The sequence below is a fragment of the Zonotrichia albicollis genome, chromosome 22 (genome assembly GCF_047830755.1).
Source record: "Zonotrichia albicollis isolate bZonAlb1 chromosome 22, bZonAlb1.hap1, whole genome shotgun sequence".
Taxonomy (NCBI): Eukaryota; Metazoa; Chordata; class Aves; order Passeriformes; family Passerellidae; genus Zonotrichia; species Zonotrichia albicollis.
In genome coordinates, this window is record NC_133840.1 from 6,508,970 (window position 1) to 6,524,419 (window position 15,450).

General features: G+C 52.0%; 1 protein-coding gene across 2 annotated transcripts in view; it reads right to left on the reverse strand.

Annotated features, from left to right (window-relative positions):
* Positions 1 to 15,450, reverse strand: part of CUX1 (cut like homeobox 1) — a 272,878-nt gene continuing 257,428 nt past the window's right edge. For both annotated transcript variants that reach the window (XM_074556863.1, XM_074556862.1), the window contains exons 15-23: positions 12,682 to 12,818; positions 11,606 to 11,672; positions 10,116 to 10,228; positions 9,437 to 9,553; positions 7,196 to 7,279; positions 6,480 to 6,536; positions 4,431 to 4,511; positions 1,826 to 1,890; positions 1 to 1,408 (exon numbers count right to left, since the gene is read on the reverse strand). In XM_074556863.1, the coding sequence (XP_074412964.1) occupies positions 1,348 to 1,408; positions 1,826 to 1,890; positions 4,431 to 4,511; positions 6,480 to 6,536; positions 7,196 to 7,279; positions 9,437 to 9,553; positions 10,116 to 10,228; positions 11,606 to 11,672; positions 12,682 to 12,818 (782 nt within the window). In that variant the 3' untranslated portion in view covers positions 1 to 1,347. The remainder of the gene's footprint in view (positions 1,409 to 1,825; positions 1,891 to 4,430; positions 4,512 to 6,479; positions 6,537 to 7,195; positions 7,280 to 9,436; positions 9,554 to 10,115; positions 10,229 to 11,605; positions 11,673 to 12,681; positions 12,819 to 15,450) is intronic.

The following is a 15,450-nucleotide window of genomic DNA, read 5'->3' on the forward strand; positions in this document are numbered from 1 at the left end:
GTCAATGCAAGGCTAAGTTTATTTTATCACTTGTCCAACAGAACTCGACATCTATTTTAAGTCATTTATGAGGAGTACAAGTGTGAATAGCTGCAGAAGTTTTGCAATTCCAAGACACCACATACAGCTGCTAAAAAAAGCAAATTTTAACCTTCCCAACAAAGCCTCAAAAAGCAGCCCACCCTTCCCTAGATCATGTTTCCCATCTACTGATTTCAGGCAGCTAAAGCTCATCTCCCCCAGACCTGAAGTGGATTGGTTTGTGCAGAGAGCCCCGGCCATGGCAGCATCACCCCCTCACTGCTTCCCCTCCACTGGGGCTCAGTTTTCCCTGTGCTGAGCAGGACAGGTGCAGGTTGGTCCCTCAGGGTTGATCCCTCCCTTCAGTTTAGGAGTATTTTACATTTTGCCATTGGCCACAGCTCCTATAAATAAACCCTGGCTGCCCGTGGCAGATGTGAGGCCTTTCCCTGCACACTGTGTTAGAGGCCCTGGCTCCCAGCAACTGGAATGGGGATGGATGGGAGTCTGCAATGAAATATTAATTGGGAGCAATGCTGCTCTCCTGTCTACAGAGGGGAATTTTAATTGAGAGCCACGTTAACAAGCCAATACCTTCCCTCACCATGTGGTCACAGCAGGAAGGAGAGATTGCTGGGACCTGCTCTTTTTAATTGGAGCTTCTCCAATCCCCTCTGTCTCCCCAAATCAACCCAAATTAGCAGCCCAGTGCTCATCACCCAGCAAACCCCATCACCAGCAATTGCTTGATTTGACTTGTGGTTTCCTAAGAGGCAGAAACATCTCAGCAAGGAGAGTCTGGAGCATCCCTGTGAGGTCAGGCCTGACCAGCAGCACCTCCCTTCATGCCCTTTGAGTCCTAGATATTCCTAATTATTCCCAGACTGAGGGCTCCAGGTCAAGAAGGGCACTTGTGAGTGCCCAGCAGGATGGGCAGGAGATGCCCAGGGCTGGAGCAAAGCAGGAATTCTCAAACAGCACAACACCTGACAATGCAAGCTCAGGAGGCTGTCTCTCCTCCCCATTTCTGGCTGGATTTAGCCCACCCAGTGCTGCACTGGGCTTCAAACAGGATGGAGAGAGATGTGGGTCTGGCAGGAGGGGAACCTCTGCTCTTGCATTTTCCACGTGTTCTGCTAAGGACTGAGCTCTCTGAGGAAAGCACGGGAACTGCTGCAGCTCTCAGGGCTGGGAAATGATTCTCTCTTATGGCTGAGGTTTTTAATTTCGCAGGGAGGAGTGGGGGGGATCACTGCCTTCATCCTACAAAGCAGAAAGCAAAGCACAGCACAGCAGCAGGGACAGCTCCGGCATCGTGTCCAGCTGTCACTGCCACATCCCAGCCACGTCCCCGTTCCTGTGGAACTCGTGCAGGTGGTCAGCATACCTGGGGAGAGGGCAGAGCCACGTTAACCTGCAGCCAGCCCCAGGTGCTCTGGCAGTGCCCCAGGGTCCTCGGGCAGCCCAGCACCGATTCCAAGGGGTCGTTCCCTGAGGATAAGCACTGTGCTCTGCTCCAGCCATGGCCAGCAGGGAACTGGAGTCATGGCACCCCCCAGGTCTCCAGAGTCATGCTTATAAACCTTGATTATAAACCTTTATCAGGATTCCTCCTGGGCAGGAGAGGCTTTGGAGAGCACCCAACCGAACACAAGCGGTTGCCCTGTTCTGTGAGCTCTTCCTCTCCCCTCCCTCACTGGGTTTAAAGCCCAATTAACTGGCCTTGTTTCCAGCACTGGGGTGCCCAAAAAAATCTGCTGCAGACCACCAAGCCCCCCACCAAGCAAGCCGTGTCCTCACTCACTTCTTAGCACAGAAGGCAGAGCAGTCCCGGCCCACGCTCTCGCTCCAGGCGGTTTTGTAGAGCACCTGCAAGGGAAGGAATGGGATCAGCTCTGCTCCCATCTCCATCCCAGCCCCTCCTCACTGCAGCCTGTGCCAGCCCAGCCCTGCCAGCCCACCCTGAGAGGCACTTGGGACATGGGTGTGCAGTGACAGCACAAAGGAATGGCTTCAGACTGATAGCGAGCAGGTTTGGATGGGATATCAGGGAGGAATTCCTCCCAGGTTTAGATGGGATATCAGGGAGGAACTCTTCCCTGGGAGGGTGGGCAGGCCCTGGCACTGGGTGCCCAGAGCAGCTGTGGCTGCCCCTGGATCCCTGGCAGTGCCCAAGGCCAGGCTGGACAGGGTTTGGAGCAGTCTGGGACAGTGGAAGGTGTCCCTGCCATGGCACTGGAGGATTTTCAATGTCCCTTCCCACCCACACTGTGACTCTGTGGTCATCAGCGTGGGGAACCCCAGTGTGCTGTAGGGGCTGCCCTCAGGATGGTCAGGATGACCTTTCCCAGTGGGTTATTTTTACTGGGACAGTGCTGCTGTGGCTGGGGTGGCTTGGGAAAAGGCTCAGGGCTGCATATGGATGGAGATGTATTTTTGGAACAGGCTTAAGGAAGGTCAGTGCTTGGCTGGGCTCCTTTTTACCTCGGTGTCTCCGTGTTCCCACTGCAGAGCTGGGGCTTGGGAGGAGGGAGAAGCTCTCCCATGCCCAAATGACTGATTCAAGCCTTGGGGATTTGTAAGCTGTTATCACCAGGGAATCCCTCTAACCACACAAACACCACCAGCAAACCCAAACCAGGGTTAATTGAGTTAATTGAAGTCTCCCAGGATCAGTGGCAGGGATGTCACTCCCACTGTGGGGATGGAGGAGCAGGGGCTCCCTGCAGTCCCCTGTGGCACACACAGCTCATCCCCAGCCAGGCAGTGCTGGATTTCAGGCTCTTTTGTGTCTAGATGATGTAAGATCATTCCAGCCATGTAATATTTATGAATTTTCCTTTTTTTTTTTTTTTTGGGTTGGAGCTTTAAAGTTTAATGATGTTTAACTTTTTATTTCCTTTGCTCCTTTCCTCACCAAAATAACTTTGAGAGCAGGACAGAAATATTGTTCTGATTTGGCTTTGATCTCACTTCCTCGTTTAATTATTGATGATTTGTTTGGCTTTTTTTTCCTCCCTGAAATGACAAATAAACTCCCAGAAACTGTGCAAGGATACAGGAGGGGTTTGCACTATGACAAACTCCCAGGAGATTTGGGCTGACTAAAGCCTCCATTCCTCCCAAACCTCTCTGCTTTCAACCCTGATGGGAAAACTTGAAAACCAGAGAAAAACGGAGCCACAGGGCATGTCAGGAGCATGGGGAGAGCCAGAGACTCTCATCCCTGGAGAGACAGAAAATGAATTCCACTGGGCAGGAGGTGAAGGATGCACCCAGGAATAGAATCCACATGGTCTAGAACCAGGTAGTGTGGGCTCAGGGGTGTTTATTTTATTCCTAAAATCACCTATGGTATTAGATTCATAGTAATTAACCCAAATTTTGCTCCCCACTGAGCAGAGGCTTGCTTGGCAACACATTGAACTCAGTGTGAGCTCCTGGCCTGGCACCACCACGACCCCATGGCTCACCCCAGGAACAACCTGAGCGCACAGACAGCTCCCAGCTCCTCCCTTGGGTAAGCCTGTGCCCACCCAGGGTGGGATTTTGCAATTTTTCAATTGAAAGATGTTTTCCATTACCATCTGTGTGGCAGATTATCTTTGTCAGGTGGGCAGTTTGCCTTATCTCTCTCTTTGAGTGACCACAGTCACTCCTCCCTGGGAGGGGACATCTACTGATAACAGCTATTGAATGTCCCTGCATGGCTGATCAGAGCTATAACATCCCATTGGGAGATGCTCCGCCCAGAGGGAGGAGCCAAGCATTCCTACATGGATATAATCTGGAGGTTCTGGAACACCAGCACGGCTTCTCCACTGGATTCCCCAGAGGAACAGCAGCTGCCTCTTCTCCCACTGGATCTTCAGAGGAAGAATCCATCCTTCTCTACAGGATCCCTGCTCCAACAGAACCACCCCTGACACTGCAGGAGGGCTGAGCCACAATTCCAATGGGACTGCCACCAACACCCTGACCCACAGGGTGTCAGGTTGGGTTCTGACTCTGTCAGTGTTGTTCTGCTGTACTGCATTGTTTATTTCATCCTTTTATTTTTTCTTTTCCCTATTAAAGAACTATTATTTCCTGCTCCCATATTTTTGCCTGAGAGCCCCTTAATTTAAAATTTATAGCAATTGGGAGGGGTGGGGAGGTTTTACATTCTCCATTTCAGGGGAGGCTCCTGCCTTCCTTAGCAGACTCCCGTTTTTCCAAACCAAGACACCTGTGAAGCCAAGGGGACATCCCTTGGCCTGTCCCTGTCCCCCTCTGTGCCTGCAGAGCCACCAACACAACAGCTGCAGGGCTCTGGCTTGGGACAGCATCTCAACCCAGCTCAAACTCCCCCTGGAGGGGAGCACAGGCTGTTTTATCTCAGTGCCCACCCCTGTGGGCCATTTCCTCACCAGGAACACGAGGCAGTGCAGGAGTAGGGTGTAGAAGAAGGCCACGGTCCGAGCGGTCTTGTTGGACAGGATGAGCCGTCCCTGTGGGAGAGCAGAATGGAAAATCCCAGTTTAATGTGGCTCACTGGGAACCAGCTCCCCCAAACAGCCCTGGAGAGCCCTGGCCAGCACTGGGAGCCTGTTCCTGCCGACCCTGCAGGGAGGGGGTGTTTGCCACCCCCCTGTGCCCAGCTCTGAGCAGTGATGCTCCTGCAGAGTGGCTGCACAAGTGCCTCAGCCCTCAGCCCAGATGTGCCCAAACCAAGGTGGGTTCAGTGTGGGCTTTCCCCCACTGGAAACCCTTCTGGGGGTTGATTCTGAGCTCCTTCAGCCCAGCTCTCTCCAGCAGCTCTCCCTGCTGCTGCTGTGCCAGCCCTGCCTCGGTGCCTGCTCCTCAGAGAAGCCCTGGCAGTAATTAAGCTTTGCACGTTTTTAATTCACGAGCTCAAACAACTTTGTGATTTGCAGCATCCCCTCGTCGCCTCCTGAGCAGGACACTGGAGCCAAGGCTGTGCTGGTGCTCCCAGAGCTGGGCCCTGCTGTCCCCTGGCTGTGGCTCTGCAAGCTCTGTCCCCAGAGCTTTGCTCTGCACCCTTGCAGGAGGCTGGAAACCTGTGGAAACCAGGATGAATCTCCCTCCACTCCTCATTTTGGAGAGGTCACTGAGCACAGACAGACCCTGATGGTGCCTCAGCCCTTTTGGCACCCCACACCAAATCCCAGTGGCAAAACCTTTGTGCCCATCCCTCCAAAAGCACCAAAATCAGGAGCAGCAGAGGAGTGGCTGGCACAGGATGGGTCCTGCCCTCCTCCACAGCCTCTCTTTATTCCTGCTGTAACCCAGGGACTCATTATGGACATAAGTACATTCCCCAAACACCAGGCAGGCTTTCCAGAGCTGGCATTAAAACCCACAGATCTCCCACCAAACCCATTCCGGGCTGGAATCGTCTTTGCTATTCACGGCCACGGCGGAGGCTGCTGGAACAAACAAGATTATGTTCTTAAATATTCCCAAGGAAGAACTCCCCTAAGTCAGTTTTTTTTTTGTGTGAATGCCTTTCATTAATTCTCCGTGGTGCTGGCACGCCACACAATCCATATTCATGTTGGCATTTGCTTGGTTTTTATGCAAATTGCAGCTCTGCCTTTATTACAGCATATCTCTGTGTTCTCTGCAGCCCCACGTTCACCTCCCTTGTGCTGGAGAGCTGGGGGTTAACTCAGCCAAAACCCCATCCTGAGCCTGCTGCTAATGCCACAAATTCCACTAGAAGTCAGATTTCCTCAATAATTTCCACATTTTTAGCTCAGGAAGTTCTACCCTAAGAGATGGCAGCCTGCAGGGGCAGCAGTCACCTCTGGGGCTCAGACAAGGACCCTCTGCTGCTGCAGACACCGCAGCTCCCCCAGGATTTCCCCTGATGCTTTTTTGGAAGGAAGAGCCAGAGCAGGAAGGATCAGGGCTTGGGAAGGGGTTTTTAAGGAGAACGCAATGAGAAGCCAATGTGTGGAGCAGAGATTTTCCCTGGACCCTCTGCAGCCCCTCACTCTCCTCCTCCCCACATGTGTGGGGTGCTGGGGCTCTCTGGGGTGTCTCCTATGCAGGAGGCTTTGCCCTGGCTGGGGGTGCAGCCCTGAGCCCCACAGCATGTCACAAACCAGAGGAGAGGTGCTGGGAATCATAGAATAGAATCACAATTGTCTAACTTGGAAATAGCTCAGAAATCCTTGAGTCCAACCAGCACTGCCAAGCCCACCATAAAATCACATCCCCAGGTGCCACACGTCCCTGTCCTTGAAATGCCCCATGGATGGTGATGCCACCACTGCCCTGGGCAGCAAGGGAGGGAAGGGATTGCTCCCAACCCAAATTCCAGCATGGCCAGCATGCTCTGCACCCTGCCCAGGACAGCAGGGATGCTTCCCCTGCCCCAGAACCCCATTCCCCTGCAGGCACTGGGCTGAAACCCCCTGAGCTCCCACAGTGCTGGCACAGCAGCCACTCACCATGCTCAGCGTGGCTTTATCCCAGGGACTGAGGCTCAGGTACTTCCTCTGGCGTTCCTACAAGGAAACCATCCAAGATTTTGAGGCTCAGAGGGCAAATTTGCGGTTTGCAAAACATGGAAGGAGCTGTGTGCCCCAGGATGGTCCTATTTTCCCCTTACCCCCATGTCACAGTCATCTTTTATGAAAAATCCTTTACTTAGGAGTTTTCCTCCTGAGAAACTGAGAGGCCTCAGGAACAAAATGTAAACAATGGTTATCTGCTGCTGTGGAATGCAACAGGTGCATCTGTGATTGGTCTCATGTGGTTGTTTCTAATTAATGGCCAATCACAGTCAGCTGGCTTGGACAGAGTCTCCAAGCCACAAGCCTTTGTTAGCATTTCTTCCTATTCTATTCTTACCTTAGGATTTCATCAGAAGGCTAGCTTTCTTCTATTCTTTTAGTATAGTTTTAATATAATATATATAATAAAATAATAAATCAAGCCTTCTGAAACATGGAGTCAGATCCTTGTCTCTTCCCTCATCCTCAGACCCCTGTGAACACTGTCACACCCTCAGCCACCATTAGGGCACAGTAACTTTTATTTATTTGATTTTGCTTTTGAAAGCAAAGGACATGTGAGTGTGTTTCATTCTGTCAGAGCTCCCCAGAGTTCACGTGGCCATGACAGAGGGGCTGGTGCAGAGGGAGGTGCTGGGAGCCTCTCATACCTTCCTGCTGAAGGAGGAGAAGGGGTCCAGGCGCTCCTCGTACTGGGAGGAGTAGCGCTGCTCCGTGTCATCCCTGCTGCTGCCCTGGGGGAGCAAAGGCAGGGTCAGAGCCACAGGGACACCCAGCACAAGCACAGAGCCCTGAGCCACCCCATTTGGGAGAAAACACCCCCAAAGGATGGAGCAGCACAGCCCAGACCTGACCCAAGGGGCTGACAGCATCAGAAAGGAGAAGCCCAACAGGAGCTGTAGAATAAAATCCTTTCTTCACAGGATTGTGAAATGGATTTAGGTTGGTTTGTCTCAGTATTTTGGGCCCTTTCCATGAGATAATTGTTGCCTGTGTCATCCTCACAGAGCTGCAAATCCCACCCTGAATTCCTCTGCTGCTGGGCCAGGCAGGAGGGAGACAGAGGTTTAGGAGGAGGAAATCATTGCTCAAACACAGAGCTGTTAAAGGTTGGGAAAAGGGCAAGGAAAATGAAGAAAAGCCCTTGAAAGAAGGGAAAGATTTGGGTGGATCCAGACAGGATGGATTTTATACTTCTCCTGTATAATTCCCCTTACACAGCCTCAGCTGCAGCGAGCCCAAGGATGCTCCTGCAGCCTCCCTGAGTATATCTCAAGAGTTCTATTATCATTATAGTGCAAGGATTCCATATCACCAGAGTTTCATACCTCTTCAATGTTTCTTGTAGGCAGCTCCTCAGACCACTGACTGTTCCTAGTCCTTGCAGCAGCCATCTGCCACCAGCTCCCACCAATCCACTCTTTTACACCACTGTTCTTACTGGCTACAGGTGTGGCCTGTTAACATCAGGCTTGTTCCTAATCTTTAGTAATTGGTTCAGCTGCAACTCTTTAGGGGATAAGATTACACTCTATACCACCTTCATTTACCCATACTGTATCCCCCTACACTCTCATTGTGGAATTTGCTCCTCCAGCTCTGCAGGAGCTGCAGATTCCACAACATTCCTGCCCAAACCCAGCCTGGGAAGAGCCCGTGCTGCAGGCTCTGTCTCCTTGCTCTAGTGCTGATTCCCTGTGCCAGCACAGCACCACTTGCTCTGCACTCCCCGAGGCCTTTCTGGACCAGCTCCTCCTGCAGAGAGCCCTGCCTGCTCCCATTGCTGGTTGTTACACCTCTGTGTAAACCTTTAGTAAGGCCTCACACGCTGCAACCCGACCCTGGGGTCAGTGTGATGAGCCCAGAGCCCGATTTAGGGGCGAGGAGCTGCCCCAGCCTGGCCAGCGCAGTGATCTCTGCTGAGTATTTTTAACGTGTCACATGTCCCATTAGGGGGTGAATTATGCAATCCCCTGCCACACTGCCACGGAGGGCTTTGCTCTTTAGCTCATGGCAATGGCATTCAGGGGTTGCCTTGTGGCAGAGGATAAACATGGAGATGATATTCCACAGGAGAAAGAGGAAAAAAATGTCAGAGGGGATGACCTGGCGTCATCACGGGCACATAAAGAGAGGCACCAAATAAGGTCCCTTGAGCTGCAGGAGTTTCCCAGCACCAAACGCTATTAAAATATCCCTCAACAAAACAGATCAGTGCAGGCAGCACGGAAAGGGGGGAAGGATGGCAGGGAATGGGTGTCCCCTGTGTGAGTGGCATTTCCAAGGAAAGCCTGAGGCCAGCAGAGCCTGGCTCTGACAGGGAAGGGCTGGCAGTGGAAATGAGCCTGAGCCTCCTGCAAACCCCAGGGAGGAACCCCTGAGGGACACAGCACGAGCAGAGCAGGCTGCAGCAAAGTCTGGTCCCCTTTCCCTGCCTTCCCCTGGCATTACCGGGATGATTTTGGGCTGGTTTCTTCTCTTCTGTCTTCTGGCTGCTCAGGGAGCAGCTCTCTCTGCTGGATACAAGAAGCTCAGGAATGAGCACAAGTGGGACAGGATGAATTATTTTCCAGGCTCTGCTGCAGGGGTTTGTTGCAGGAGGTCCCAATTTTTTGGTCAGGCAGAATTATCCCCATCTGCCAGCAGTGAGCATCAGAGGGGGGTGTAGCAGCTCACTTAGGGAGGAAAATCAGCTTTGAAGATGTCATAAGATGCCCCAGCACTGCTCTAAACTGCCCTCCTGGCAGGGAGAACCTTTCCCACCCCAATTATCTCCAACTCCCATGCGAGCTGCACATTGGAAATGTGCAATTTCTGTGTCTGGGGGCTGCCTGCTGTGTGAGCCCAGCCCCAGCAGAGAGGGACGGACAGACAGACAGGGGGACACTCACCCGGCCAGGGTAGCTCTGCAGGAACTTGATCTTCTCATAGAGCTTGATGTTGTCAGCTCTGAGGGTGTCCAGCTCGCTCTGCAGGGCGTGCACTGTGTGCTGCAGCATCCTGTTCTCCTGCAGGGTGAGGGGACAATGGGACCCTGACAGGGGATCTGGGGCACCCTGACAGGGGGGACAATGGCATCCTGACAGGGCTCAGTACCCTTCACCCCAGGAACCAAACCCCCCTGGCTTTGAACTCAAACTGCTCCCTAATTAGAACTGCCCCAGTGTGGCAGGAGGGGGCTCCCAGTCCTGCCCAAGAAGGGCTGGGGCAGCCAAGGTGGCTGAGGGGGGCTTTGGGGATGCGCTGTGGCACCCACAGGAGGTGCAGACACAGCCAGACAGCTTGCAAAAGGTTATTTTGTGCTCTAGTTCAATGTGTTACCCCAGAATGTATTCTCTGTGTGCTTTTTCCATGGCACCCCCAAACACTGCCAGGAGCACAGGGACAGAGGGATAAATGGGTTTGGGTTTGGAGCTGTCCTGGAGCTGCAGCAGCAGGGAAGGGCTGGGGCAGGCTTTGCTGCTGCCCACAGCAGGATGTGTTTTCCTTTTGCCTGGCACAGAGCTCCCTGCAGGCCAGCAGAGCCTCCAGGCCGGCTGGGCCCCTGCAGCCCCCCAGCCAGCTCCTCACCCCCTCCAGCTCCTGGTTCTTGGCCCTGAAGCGTTCCCTCTGGCTGGAGATGATGGAGAGCAGCGAGTCCACCTGGCCCTCAGGGAACGGGGTGCCAGGGGGTGCAGGGTGACCTGTGAATGAGGTTTGGTGTGAGACATGACCTGGCAGATGCCCACCACCCACCCCAGGGGTGTGCTCAAGGTCCACATGCTGTGGGACTTTGGGGGCACCCAAATCAACCCCAGTTATTACAGCATGGACTGCTATTTATCTATTTATTTATTTAAATTTATTTTTGAGGACTCATCCTCAAAGTGGACAGGAAAACCAATTGCATTGTTTGGTGCAACCCACGGCTGCCTTTCCCTGACTCCAACCCTCCCCATCCCTGCCAGACTCTCTCCTCTGGCCTCTGCAGCAGCTGCAGCATTAAAATAAAACCCCAGAGCCACAATCCTCTCTCCCCTGCCCTGACCCCTCATCCACCACCAGCTTGCTATGCCCAGGACCCCATTTCTATGCCCAGGACCCCATTTTTTGGGTGTTCCACATGGGCTGCCCCCCTTGATGGGACTCTGTGGGGCTGTGGCCATTCCCCCCCCCTGCTCTTCCTTCCTGGCAGTGGCATTGACAGCCAAGCAGAAATGTGTCCCCAAGGCCATGACTCAACCAGCTGCACTGAACAGTTATTCACAGAGCAGGATGGGTGGCTGCAGGTTGTTTAGCTTGGTGGGGCTGTTGCTGTGATAATGTTTATCTTGTGTTTTCAAAACCGTTCAAAACAAACAAACAAAAAAAGCCAAAACCAAGCAAAAAATAGGAAAAAAAAAGGAAAGGATTTTTTTTTCCCCCAGAGGAGCAAGGAGTTGTTATTTTTTTTTTGATTCATTTTCTCCTGATGCTGATGTACAGGAAATGTTTCACTCTCTGGCTCTGGAGGGGTTTGGTGTGGGAAGAGCAGAGCACAGAGCTGAGGGTGTTGGGTTCAGCCTGGGCTCACCAGGCCTGGCAGTGCCTGCTGCACCCCAGGAGGACACAACACATGGGCAAACCCTGGGAGGACACAAAAGATGGGCAAACCTTGCCCAGCATGGAGAATGTCCCAGTGGGAGCCACCATGAGCAGGGATGGCTCACGAGCTGCCATCCCTGGAGGGGTGTCCCTGTTGTCATTACATTTATTACAAAGGTTCCATATTGTTGTCTCCTTATTGTAAGAGCCTCATACCTTCTTGGTGTTTCTCATGGGCATCTCCTCAGAGCACTGACTCTTCCTTCTTCATAAAGCAGCCAAATGACCCCAGTTCCCTTCCCAACACCACCCCACTCTTTCATAGCATCTTCTTCTCATTAATTACAGCTGTGGCCTGTTCAAGCCAGGCCTGCTCCTAATCTTTGCTCGTTGGCCCAGCTGCAGCTCTTTAGGGGTGAGATCACTTTCTACACCACCTTTATTTCCTTACATTCCATCCCCCTGCACGTCCCAGCCCAGCCCGGCTGCCCCCTCACCGTAGAACTGCGCCGTGGCCTCCTTGATGGGCTCGGGGATCCGCTCCAGCCCCGGGGTTGGGGCACCCTGGGCGGCACAAACAGCAGAAATTCAACATTCCCCACCCTGCCAAAGGGGCCTGGGCAGAGCAGCCCCTCCTGGGCCCTGCTGCAGCCTCACCCCTGCTGGGCAGGCTCTCTGCAGGGACGAGGGGCTGGGGCTCCTCCTCAAACCCCAGCCCTGGGAAGGGAAAGGCCTGGAGGGTCCCTGGGTGCTCCTGGTGCCACCCCCTCCCATGCCAGCACCTCCCCATGGCACCCATCTCTGCTGGGCGAATTGTCAGAAAGAAAATAAATAAATAAATAATTAATAATAATAATAATAACAACAACAATAATAATAATAAATAACAACATTCAGAATCATTAATAAAGATAAAAATAATAAGAAATTGGTAATGATAATAATAGTAATAATTGATGAATAATACTAATTTTAAAATAACTAATAATGAAATTCTACTATAATAATAATAATGATAATAGTAATAAAGAAGTAGTAATGAAGAGGATATAAATAATTATAATAATAAATATCAATAATAATGAATAACAATATAGTAATTAAGAATAAATAATGATAATAAATATATACTACCACTACTACTACTACTGCTACTGATAATACTAACCACCAAAAATCCCCCAGAAACTGAAAACAAGAGGAGGTGAACACTCTCCCATGCCCCCATGGGGCGGAGGGGAGATGCACCCATCTCTGCTGGGTGAATTATCAGTAAGAAAAGGAAGGGAATTAATTAAAAATAGTAAAATTAGTAATTAAGCATAAATAATTATTATGATGAATATTAATAATCATTAATAATGATAAATGATAAATATAGGAGTAAGTAAGAAATAATAATAATAATAATAATAATAATAATAATAATAATAATAATAATAATAATAATAATAATATAACAACCACCACCACCCCCCAAAAAGTGAGACCAAGAGGAGGTGGGCGCTGTCCCCTGCCCCTGGGGATGCTCAGAGCCCTGTGCCAGCTCAGGGGCAGCCCGGGGCCGTGGTACCTCAGCCTCGGGGCGTGGCACAGCAGACAGGGCCTGGATGGTGCTCAGGTCGTGCTCCAGCTTGGCCACGAGCTCCTTCTGGGCAGCCAGGCCGGCCACGGCCTCGGTCAGCTGGATCTGCAGCTCGGCACAGCGCACTGCAAAACAGAGCGGGGCTGTCACCAACCCCGAGTGTGCCAGGGGACACCAAGGGGCTGAGAAACCCCACCTGAGGAGCTCAGGGCAGCTCAGGGCAGCACCCCTGCTCTGTGCTCATGGCTGGGACCACAGCAGCAGTGCCTGCTCACTCATGAGCTTCATTGTTTGATTTCACAGAATCACAGAATTTCTAGGTTGGAAGAGACCTTTAAGATCATGGAGTCCAACCCATGTTCTAACACCAATCATGTTCTAACACCTCAATTAGATCATGGCATCCAGTGCCACATCCAGTCTTCTTTTAAACACATCGAGGGATGGTGACTGCACCACCTCCCTGGGTAGATGATTCCAGTATTTGACCACTCTTTCTGTGAAAAGATTTCATTTTTTTGAGGGGTATTATGCTTTTAAAGGACTTGTTTTTTAAGGCTTAGGGTGGTGTTATGGGTAGCAGGATGAGACACAGGGTAGGTTTTTATCTATCTTGGGGTGGCTTTTACTGCTGTGAGCATGTAGGGCTGGCCCACATCAACAGTTGGACTAGTTATTAAAGAGAAGGGGAAAAATAAAAAGTGTTAAACCATGAAGCTTTCCATCCTGTGGAACAACCTGTCAGATGCTTCAAAATGAGCAAATGCACATTTACCATGAAATGAAGGCATTCAGTAGCATTTTTAATATGTGTCTGGGGTAGTGGGATGTTATTAATTTAATCTGGGGATGCCTGGGGTGGGCACAGTCCCAGTGCCACCTGCCAGTGCCAGAGGCGGCTGCCAGCACTGGCACAGCTGTTCAGAGGCATCACCAAGGTGCTTTTGGTGCCCTGGGAGGCAGAGTGGGGGCACTGGAGAGGGTTCAGGGAGCTGAGCCCATGAGCTGATCCCGGCCTGGTGTGCCCAGGAAAGGGGAGGGAAGAGGGGATGGAAGAGCTGCCCTGGGGCTGGCAGAGGCTCTCACAGGGCAGGTGGTGGAACAGGGGCCTGGGGCAGGGTGGGGACACCCCAGAGGGGCTCGGGGGGATCAGTCCTGCCCCGGGCACAGGCTGGGCTCTGCAGCCCCCGGCGTTCCCGCCCTGCCAAGCTTGTACAAAGGCTCCCTCTCTGTTCCCAGCTGCCCCCCAGAGTAAAACCCACACCCTAAACCACAACAGGCACTGCTGGAATGCTCCAGGAGCAAAACAAAAACCTCTTGTTCCCCTCACATAACCCCAGAGGAGCCCAGATGTGGAGCGGTGAAGCTGCAGCCCTGCAGGGCAGGCCCTGTGTTCCATTGGCAAATCCATCCCAAAACTGTCCTGCAGCAGAACTCGACCTGGTTCACCTTTCCCCTGGCTGCCAGCAGTGTCTGGGCTCTCCCTGGCTGCCAAACCTGCTCAGCTCCAGGTTCAGAGCTGGCGTTTTGCACTGCCAGCTCCTCCACTGTGGGGATGCAGGATCCATCCCTCTGTGCCTGCATCTCCAGGTGGGTCAGAGCTCAGGTCCCATCTGTTCCAGTCCCTCCCTGATAATTCTGTTGTAATTATTCCCCTAATTTCCAGACAGCTGGAAGGCAAAAAGATTTCCTCATTTATCAACAGCCAGAGAGCAAGAAGTGCAGGGGTTGGCTGGGGAGCAGCAAGGGCAGGCTGTCCTCAGGGCTCCTGCCCTCTGTGAGCCTTCAGACAAGGGGTGTAACAGCTCAATTCCAGCCCTCCCAGTCCTGCCAGGCTGGGAAATGCTCCACACACCCTGAAAACAGCTGTGGAGGGAGCTCCTTGCACAGGGAGGGATGCCCTGGCCACAGTGATGGAGGCACAAAGTGATGCCCACAGTGACACTGCTTTCCCAGGAATCAGGGGCTTGGCTGGTGCAAATCCCCCTTTTTTTTTGGTAGATGTGGCACCTGGGGACATGGCAGTGATGGAGTAAGGGTGATATTAAAGGTCTTTTTAAGCTAAACAGTAAGAAAGACAATTACTGTGTTGGTGTAATGGAATCTCAGAGCCCCTTTCATTTCACCCCCTGCCATGGCAGGGACACCTCCCACCGTCCCAGGGTGCTCCAAGCCCTGTCCAGCCTGGCCTTGGGCTCTGCCAGGGATCCAGGGGCAGCCACAGCTGCTTTGGGTCTCCCCACCCTCAGAGGGAATAATTCCTTTCCAATCTAAACTTAGATTGGATAAATTTCTTTCACTTTAAAGCCATTCCTCTCCCCATGTTATTCAGAAGCACCAAGCCTCACTGCAGGGAAAGAGAGATGGCACATGCTTTGAACACAACACATGGATTTATTTTTTCCCCCTCTGCATATTTACATTTTAGAGCCCCCAATAAAAGGATCGAGCAGTAGTTGTGCTAAAGGCACATCCCACTGGAGGTCAGTGTTTCTCCAGGAATGGGGAATCCCTGCCTGCTCCAAAACATGGGTGGCCTGATGCAAAATATTTGCATCAACAAGATTTGGAAAGGAGAAAACCTCTTCCCTACGGTTAATTATTCACTTGGCTGTCTTTTAAAATGGCATTAAAATGTAATTGGGAAGCTATTGCTGCCCAAACATGGGCTGGGGGCTCAATTCTGCACGAGGCACTGCTGAGCATCCTGCCCAAGGTTGAGCCCACCAGGAGCTTACCTGGGGCAGGAATTGTTCC